The sequence below is a fragment of the Chiloscyllium plagiosum genome, chromosome 7 (genome assembly GCF_004010195.1).
Source record: "Chiloscyllium plagiosum isolate BGI_BamShark_2017 chromosome 7, ASM401019v2, whole genome shotgun sequence".
Classification (NCBI taxonomy): Eukaryota; Metazoa; Chordata; class Chondrichthyes; order Orectolobiformes; family Hemiscylliidae; genus Chiloscyllium; species Chiloscyllium plagiosum.
The window spans coordinates 60,348,832-60,358,451 of NC_057716.1; the positions used below are offsets into that span (position 1 = coordinate 60,348,832).

Below are 9,620 nucleotides of genomic sequence, written 5' to 3' on the forward strand. Positions count from 1 at the left end.
CCACCCCCTCCCCCAATCTCTACTCCAAAGAAAACAGCTTGAGCTTACCACCTCTTTTCGTAGCTAAGTTGCTGCATCCTACGCATCATCGTGTGGAATCTCCCTTGCACCCCCTCGATTGCAATTTCCTATATCCTACCGTGTGGTGACCAGACTGCACACATTACTCCAGCTGTGGCCAGCTCCAGCTCCAATATAACGTCCCTACTTTGTAATCTGTGCCTCAACTGACCAAGGCAAGTGTCCCATTCACTTTCTTAACTTCCTTGTTAACTTGTTCTGCTGCCTTCACAAATTTGTGGACAAGCACCACAAGATCCTTTTCTGCTCCTCTGAGCTTCCTAGTGTCTTGAAATTCATTGAGTAGTCCCTTATCTTGTTCCTTCTTCTATAGTGTATCATCTTATATTTACCGGGGCTAATTTCTATCTGCAATTGGTCTGCCTATCTGACCAATCTGAATATATTCTGTATCCTAACACCATCCTCGCTGTCAACCATCCAGATAATCTTTGTGTCATCTAAAAATGTGCATACCATCCCTCCCACATTCTTATCTACACTATTTATAAATATCTCAAATAATAAGGGACCGTGTAGTACATTGGGCTCCATCCACACAAACCACCTTCTGGCTTATTGACAGGAGACAATCTTGGATCCATCTCACCAAGTTATCCTGGAGCCCATGCGCATTTCCCTTTTTATCACATTTCCATGTGGGACCTTGTCAAAGCCTTGATGAAACCCATATAAACTTAATTATTTGCCTACCTTCATCCAAACACTTGGTTGCCACCTCTCAAAATTTCAGCAGATTTTTTGGGCATGACCTCTCTCAAACAAAACCATGTTGACTATCCCTGATCAAGCCTTGTCTTTCTAAAGGGAAATTAATTTTCTTCACAAGTTTTTTCCTATGGTTTCCCAACTGCTGTTAGATTCATTGGTCAATGGTTCGCTGGTCTATCTCTATCACCCTTCTTGTAAAGTGGAACCGTATTATTTGACCGGTACCCCTGCAGCCAGACATGATTTAAAAATTTGGGTCAGGGCCCCAGTAATTTCCTCACTCATCTCCTGTAACAGCTGAGGATGCAACACATCTGGACGTAGGGATTCATCCACTTTTAAATCCACTGAAACCTCTAATCCCTCCTTGCTGCGTATAACAGTCTGTGCAAGAACTTCATGGTCCACCTTCTTGAATTCTGTACTTGCATTCTTCTGAATAAAGACAAATGTGCAATGCTTATTGAACACTCTCTACTGATGCCTTTCAGCTTCACGCACAGATTGCCCCTTGGTCACTAAAAGCTAAACTCTTCAAAATAAACCAAAGAACTGCAAATGTTGGAAATGAGAAACAAAAGCAGAAATTGCTGGAAAATCTCAGCAGGTCTGGCAATATCTGTGGAGACAACGCAGGTTTAAAGTTTCTGGTCCAGTGACCCTTCCTTCTTCTACCCTACTTTTTCCCCAGTTATTCTCTTTCTCCTTATATATTTGTAGAATATTTTGAGACTTTTTTTCTATCTTGCCCTCCAATGTTTCCTCAGGTCCCCTTTTTGCTCTCCTAGTTACTTTCTTGAATTTCCCCTTGCACTTTCTATACTCCACTAGAGCCTCTGTTGTTTTGTTCTTTGTGTACATGTTGTATGCCCCTCTTTTTCCTTTTTATCCAGTCCTGAATATTCTTAGGCATCCATGGTTCTCTGGGCTTGATGTTCGTGTGTGTTGGGCATATTCTTCACACACATCACCCTCCACCAGCACCACCCATGACCTTTTGTGAACACTTCCCTCTTTCTGTTGTAGATTTACCCCAAGTAGCTGTTGCCAGTCTAATTTGGCAAGATTCTGCCTTACTTTAATAAAAAACTTCCTTACCTCAATCCAAAACCCTTTTGTGCAGACCATCTTTCTCCTTTCTCCATAACAAATTTAAAACATTTGGTGTTCGTGGAATCATAGAATCCCTACAGAGCAGAATGCGCCCATTCGGCCCATCAAGTCTGTACCAACTCTCCAAGGAGCAAATCACCCAGACCCACCTCGTCCCTGTAACCTCACATGAGGTTTTTACCATGGGCTGGTCCCACTAACCTTCCACGTGCCTGGACGTTACGGGACAATTTTTAGCATGGCCAATCCACCCAACCTGCACATCTTTGGACTGAGGGGAAACTGGAGGAACCCATGCAGACATACAAATTCCACATACAGTCACCAAGGCTGACATTGAACCTGAATTGTTGGTGCTGTGAGGCAGCACTGCTAACATCTGTGCCATGCCTCTATGTCCTTTATGCTATGGTTATCTTAATTAATATTAAGCTAACCATAATAGTAAAGGTTATCTTAATCCCCTAATATGATTCCTCATTTGTTATTTGTATCCTTCTGTTTATGATGTTTTCACATCTGCCATTTTCTCAACACAATGAAATGCTTAATGATGTGATAAGAGGTTAAAATTAAAAACTTAAAATTGTGTAGTTTAGATCATTGGAAAATGTTTATAATTGTTTCGTTTAAAGGCATGGTTATATTTAAGAAAAAAATCTGATTCCACAACTGGTAATGTAGCTTTTGTTTTGTGTTCTGTTGAGCTTCAGAAAGTTTTGTCTTCAATAGATGAAAAGTGATAGACATAGACTAACAAGAATCAGAGAAAAAGATGAGTGGAGAATACCTTCAAGTTATTGTTAGTTGGTTTACCAAAAAGCTTAAGGTTGAATTAATCATTTCACTTGTGTTTTCAACAGAAAAGTTCATTCGTGATCATTGCTCACACTAGTGTGGGTGGGGGTAAACTGAGAAAGAGGCTCGCAACTAATATTTGCTTGACTTATAATTGAAACTTCTTTTAAAGTACTGGAGTGTAAGCAAATCTGTGATGAATTGAAATAGATTAGAGGAGAGCAGTAGAATCAGGAAGAGATCTGACCTCTCTCCATTCTCCTTTGAAGTGGTTAGTCTAAGTTGGTGAGATGAATAAAAAGCTCAGGGTGAGGAGAGAGCCAGAAAAGTGAAGGGAGACATGCAAGTCTTGAAATGGTAGTTCAATGAGCAAAATGCAAGTACCAGTGATAGGCATGATATGTCAGTGGCAAGTGATGAGGAGCTGTATTCAGCCATGTGCTGCATGTGAAAAGTTTGAGAGAATTAACTGATGGGAAAGATGATGCAATGGCCAATATTTGTTTGGAGTCTTGTTTGGTGCAGGTGAGTAGTCTGTCTCACCAGACTCAAGAATCACTATAGAGTATCCCAATCCTTCTTTTTCAAACACTTATTTTTGTTTCTTAAAATAAAAATTGGAAAAAAATGTGCATTTTAAAGCTTTAACAGTAGCACCAAAAGGCAAGTTTGTGGAAATTGGTTGATTCAAGCAAAAATGAATAAAACTGATGGCAAAATCAAATCTTATAGAATCCCCACACTGTAGGGATTCTAATTCTAATTACAATAGGGAAATGAAGGACTTCAGAAGTACTTTATATCAAGTTTTAAAAAAGGGTGGCATGGTGGCTCAAGTGGTTAGCATTGCTACTGCACAGCACCAGTGCCCCGGGTTTGATCCCAGCCTTGGGCAACTGTCTGTGTGGAGTTTGCACATGCTCCCCGTGCCTGCGTGGGTTTCCTTTGGGTGCTCCAGTTTCCTCTCACAATCCAAAGGCATTCAGATTAGGTAAATTAGCCATGCTAAATTGACCATAGTGTTCAGGAATGTGTAGGTTAGCTGCATTAGTCAGGGGTAAATATAGGATAGGTGAATGGGTCTGGGTGGGTCATTCTTCAGAGGGTCAGCGTGGACTTGTTAGGCTGAAGAGCCTGTTTCTCCACTGTAGGGATTCTAATTCTATAGAAAAATATGAAGGGAATTAGTATTAAACACAATTGTGATACAAACCTCACTCAAACTTTTCCTATGTGCAAAGGTTTTAACAGTTTCATTAATTATTGCTAGAAATGTTTAAATCAGAAGTTGTGCTGTTTTCCTGAGGATCAAATAAGTGATTATAAAATATCATACATGACCATTCCTTTAATGTGTAGCTTAAACTCCTTTTTAAGGTTTTTTTTAAATCAATCTTTGTCGGGATCTGGATGCTGCTGGTAAGGCTGGAAGTAATTATCCATCATTAATTGTCTTGAAAATGAGTTGATACAAATGACTAACCAAGACAGAAATTTCTGGGGAAACTCAAGTCTGGAGGCATCTGTGGACAGAAAACAGAGTTAACATTTTGGGTCCAGTGACCCTTCTTCAGAACTAAACAGACCCTTAAGATTTCTAGTATCCCCGCAGCAATTGTATTAAGGCCAGCTCTTTATTCCAGAGATTTTTATTTGAAACTGAATTCACATTGTTCAATTGCTTGATGGGGTTTCATCTCATTCTCTGGGTTGTCGGTTTAGACTTCTTTGAGTAATCAAGTAAAATAACCACTGTTCAACTAAACCCATCATAAAATCTGATTGAGAAGCAATCTTTGAATGAGATCATTCAAAAGTTTAATTTTGCTCAATTTGAAGTATCGTCTGAGTTTATAATAAATTAGTTAGTAACCTGCAGATATTGTGGTTCTGGTAACATCTGTTTTCAAAAACTTTTTTTCCCATATGTTGTAAACAACTTTTATTTATTTTTACTTTGTGTGTGAACTTTGCATTCTGTATTGTACAGCATTTGAAATATGATGAACGTAACTCAGACTTTCAATATATAGAACATTAATAAAAGTATAGTTAACAATTGCATGGATTTTGTTTTTGCTCAAATACAGATTTACGAGTTAGAGCAAGAACTGGCAATAAAAGATCAAACCATTACAAAATTACAATTGCAGTCTGCTTCTGCCACCCCCAGAGGTAAGCCATGACTACTCAGTATTTATTCTTTCTTGCCCTCTTCATTGCTTAGACAAATCATGAGATATGTTCAATGGTGCATTTGTCTTTGCGACCAATCACCTCATTTAATTGTTCCCCTTCTATTGCAACTTCAGGTAATTTTTTTAAATATTGGTCTTATACTTAACCTTGCTTTATCATTGTTTCTCCAATGCATTTCTTCTACTATTCTTTTTATTCATTGTGTGTTTTCTTCTTCTTTGTTTAGCCAAAAATGAAACTGTTTTTGTTTGATGTTACTAACTGTATCAGGTCTTGTTAAAGTTCCTTTCTTGGCTTTTGACACATGATTTATAGTTTAACTTTTGCTTCCACATTAGTTCTGTTTCCAGTTTTGAAGAGAACAAATATTCCTGTCCCTGAGATGCTATCTGCCAGTTTTATGAAATCTTGGAAGAATTGCCTTCAACTTCTGTTCTGTATTTTGATACAGTTCCTTCTATCGGTTCGAATAAATTGATCTTATTTTTGTGCCCTTAATTTTATTCTATTATCAAAATGTTTCACTTTTCACTTTATTTGCTAATTACTGTTTAATGACGGTATGGTGGAGTTGTAACCCCTGGGATGTGAATGGGTTTGGTTAAAATTTTCCAGACCAGAAAGCCACCTTCAACACAGCTACAAGCAGCTCTAGCTGAGGCAGGTTTTGACTGTGGTGGGATGAGCAACAAACCTGTTCTGCAGAGACATGTCTATTATTTAAGCATTTCAATAAAACCATAAGTTCAAATTTTAGCAGGATTTAAGATTTAATGCTGCTGTGAAACTGAATGCAGAAGGAGATGAGAAAGACCAAGTCCAAGAGAATATTGCTTGTCCGGCACTGCATCTTGGCAAGGAAGAGTAGGACAGATCCTGTTCCATCAAATAAACTTGCCAAGCTCTCTGTGATTGGTTGTCTCCACCCTTGCTTTACACTATCAATCGGCCCACTCGTCCTTCCATGATCTGTTATCTTTTTGTCAGAACCTTCAGTTACCTTAATGCAGGAGTTTTCTAGCCACTGTTACTTTTCCCTTTCCAGAGAGCAGTGTCTTGTTGCACGGAATCTGCTGGACTGTTACTCTAATCTCTCACCTAGTTTACTGGATTGGAGACATGGTGGTAAAATTGAATGTTTGGTCAAGTGGGTGACAAACTGGAGGAAGACTAGCATATATTTATCTACTTATTTTACACTGTAACTGTTTATTTATATACCATTGAAGTTCCAAGCATAAAATGGTTATAGCTCAGGAGACCATTATGGGCCATCATGTCTCTGCTGGTTGTCTTCAGGAGTAATATGGCTAGTGCTATTCTCTCTACTTGTCCCCTGTAGCTCTTCCTTTTGACTGTTATGGTTAATTATCCAATGTTCTTTTGAAAGCATGGTTTACCAGATTCAGATAACAATGTTCCAGATTGTAACCACTCGCTACATTTGAAAAGTTCTTTGTGAACTCTCTTTTTAATTATTTTGCCATTCACCTTAAATTGGTGTCCTCAAGTTTTTGGAGTTCTGCTAATGACAATAGTTTTCCCTATATACTCTGTCCAGAGCTCTTAAGATTTTGATTGCCTCCATCAAATCTTTTCACTTTTCTCTCAGAACAGCCTCAGTTTCTCTAATCTGTTTTCATAACTGATGTTCCTTATCCTGGAACCATATGGTATAATGATTTATTAAGGATTTAAAACAAATTCTGGTTAGCTGTCCATCTTGTCACAATGGATATTGAACCAAATGTTAATTTGTGCGTAGTAATTATTAATTCAAACTCCACATTGTTATGTCAACAATGTCTGCTGGCTTGTTTAAATTCACTCAATGGATAATAGCTGTGTATTTAAATGTTCTATACAGTGATTTAGCCACTGGATCACAATATTCTTGGCACCCATACCTCTGCAACATTGACATCTGCGAGCCAATTATGAAATGCTGAAGACTGACTATTTGAAAAGTAAAGCTCCCAGCTGCTCGAAAAGAGGGCTCAAGAAAAGCAAATAGTACACCATTTCAGATGAGTGTCTTTCTCTACAGTGAAAGCAAGAGATTGGCAGAGTAAGCTATGCTCAGTGCAGAGTTGACAATCATGGAAAAAGCCATCATCTGACAAGATGTAATGTTGCCATGAACCTTTGCAGAGGATCAGAATATGTTTGGGACAAGATGTTTGCAAACCTAGTGCTGTTCCAGAGAGGGTGAAATATTGTAAATGGAGGGAGAATTGTATTCCTGAGTTAGAAATAAGTAAATTGTTCATTGGAGCAGTTAGAACACTGGTGCTTCAGTGTCAGACAACTGATTGTTAATTCAAAAGGTAATAATCAATTTTTTTGTACTGGATTATTTGCAGGCAACATTCCTGGACAAGCTCAGTGTCTGAACCCTTGGCCACAGAGTGACTTGCTGACAGTGAGAAGAAATGAGGCACAACACCTAGTAACATGTGATTCACCAGATGAATTGATAGTAGCATTAGAAAGGGAAAGACACTGTAAGGTAAAAATACATTAATCTGTATTTACAAATTACTTTAAGAATACCATTATCTTTACATTCCAGTGTAGTTCCTCTTCTCTGTCTCTCTCCTTCTTTCTCATTTATTTTCTCTCTCACTGGCTCCTCAAGCATGGGAGATTATAGCCAGCTCAAACCCGTTCTTGGCCCAAGCTGACAAGCATGTACCGCCAACTGAACTAAGTGACATCCTCATACTGGTGCCAATTCAATTACAAACCTTAGTTCTCCATTAATGTCTCAGCTGAGATGAGCTAACTCCAGACAGACCAGGGTTCAACAAGACCCCCTTCCTTCTATTCACATGAGCCAATGGATGTTATCTACTTGGACTTGAAGAACACCTTTGACAAGGTGCTGCACAGGAGGCTGCTGAATAAGATAATGGCCAATGGTGTTAGAGGGAAGGTGCTAGCATGAATAGAAGATTGACTATCTGGCAGAAAGCAGGGTAAAAGGGGGATAAAAGGGTCTTTCTCAGGATGGCAGCCAGTGACAAGTGGTGTTCTGCAAGGGTCAGTGTTAGAACTACAACTTTTCACTTTTATACATTATACATTAATGATCGAGATGAAGGAAGTGAGGGCATTCTGTCTAAGTTTACAGACAATACAAAGTTAGGTAGAGGGATAGGTAGTATTGAGGAGGTGGGGAGACTGCAGATTGATAGATTCTTGATGTCACAAGGAATTAAGGGCTACGGGGAGAATGCGGGTAAGTGGAGTTGAAATGCCCATCAGCCATGATTAAATAGCGGAGTGGACTCGATGGGCCAAATGGCCTTACTTCCACTCCTATGTCTTATGGTCTTAAGGATTTGGACATGTTAGGACAGTGAGCAAGGAAGTGGCAGATGGAGAACAATGTGGGAAAGTGTGAGGTCATGCATTTGATAAGAAGAATAGAGCGATAGACTATTTTCTGAATGGGGAGAAAATTCAGAAGTCTGAAGTGCAAAAGAGACTTGAGAGTTCTTGTCAAGGATTCTGTTAAGGTAACTTTGCAGGTGAATTAGTAGTTAGATAGGGAAATCCAGTGTTGGCATTTATTTTGAGAGGACCTGAATATAAAAGCAGGGGTGTACTTCCCAGGATCTAGAAAGCTGTTGTCAGACCATATTTGGAGTATTGTGTGCATTTCTGGGCCCCATATCTCAGGAAGGATGTATTGGCCCTGAACCGGGTTCAGATGAGGTTCACAAGAATAGTCCCAGCAGTGAAAAGCTTAACATGTGAGGAACATTTGAGGACTCTCTGTCTATACTGGATGGAGTTGAGAAGGATGAAGGGGGGATTCTAATTGAAACATTCATAATACTGAATAGCTGGGACAGAATGGACGTTGGGAAGATGTTTCCATTGGTAGGAGAGACTAGGACAAGAGGGCACAGCCTTAGACCAAAGGGAAGATCTTTTAGAGTGCAGATAAGGAGAAACTTCTTCAGCAGAGAGTGGTGAATTTATGGAATTCACTGCCACAGAAGACTGTGGAGGCCAGGTCATTAAGTATATTTAAGACTAAGATAAATAGGTTCTTGATTGTCAAGGGGATCAAGGGTTACGGGGAGAAGGTGGGAAAATGGGGTTGAGAAACTTATCAGCCATGATTGACTGGCAGAGCAGACTCAATGGGCTGAATGACCTAATTTCTGCTCCTCTGTCTTATGGTCTAAGATAAATTTGCTCAATCATTAGATTAGATTAGATTACACTGTGGAAACAGACCCTTCGACCCAACAAGTCCACACCGACCCACCGAAGCGCAACCCACACATACCCCTACTTTTACCCCTTGCCTAACACTACGGACAATTTAGCATGGCCAATTCACCTAACCTGCACATCTTTGGAGGAAACCGGAGCACCCGGAGGAAACCTACGCAGGCACGGGGAGAATGTGCAAACTCCACACAGTCAGTCGCCTGAGGCGGGAATTGAACCCGAGTCTCTGGCGCTGTGAGGCAGCAGTGCTAACCACTGTGCCACCTTAAAAAAATTACAGTAATTAAACACCATTTTAGATCACAAATTCATGCCAGCTTTCTTTAATTATGCCCACAATCATCAGTAGTTTGTTGACCACTCTCTCTTTATTTATTGCCTATGCTCTCAATTTTTTGCATATGCATTCTCATTCGTTTACCCCTTTTCATGTGCTCATTTCACATATGCTGTCTCCAATACCTCTCTTT

The 9,620-nt window shown here is 39.6% G+C and overlaps 1 protein-coding gene across 5 annotated transcripts in view; it reads left to right on the forward strand.

Annotated features, from left to right (window-relative positions):
- The window catches only part of LOC122551629 (TRAF family member-associated NF-kappa-B activator-like), a 94,641-nt gene that overhangs the window by 40,979 nt on the left and 44,042 nt on the right, over window positions 1–9,620 (forward strand). For all 5 annotated transcript variants that reach the window (XM_043693860.1, XM_043693856.1, XM_043693855.1 and 2 more), the window contains 2 exons: window positions 4,794–4,878; window positions 7,266–7,411. In XM_043693860.1, coding sequence (XP_043549795.1) covers window positions 4,794–4,878; window positions 7,266–7,411 — 231 coding nt within the window. The remainder of the gene's footprint in view (window positions 1–4,793; window positions 4,879–7,265; window positions 7,412–9,620) is intronic.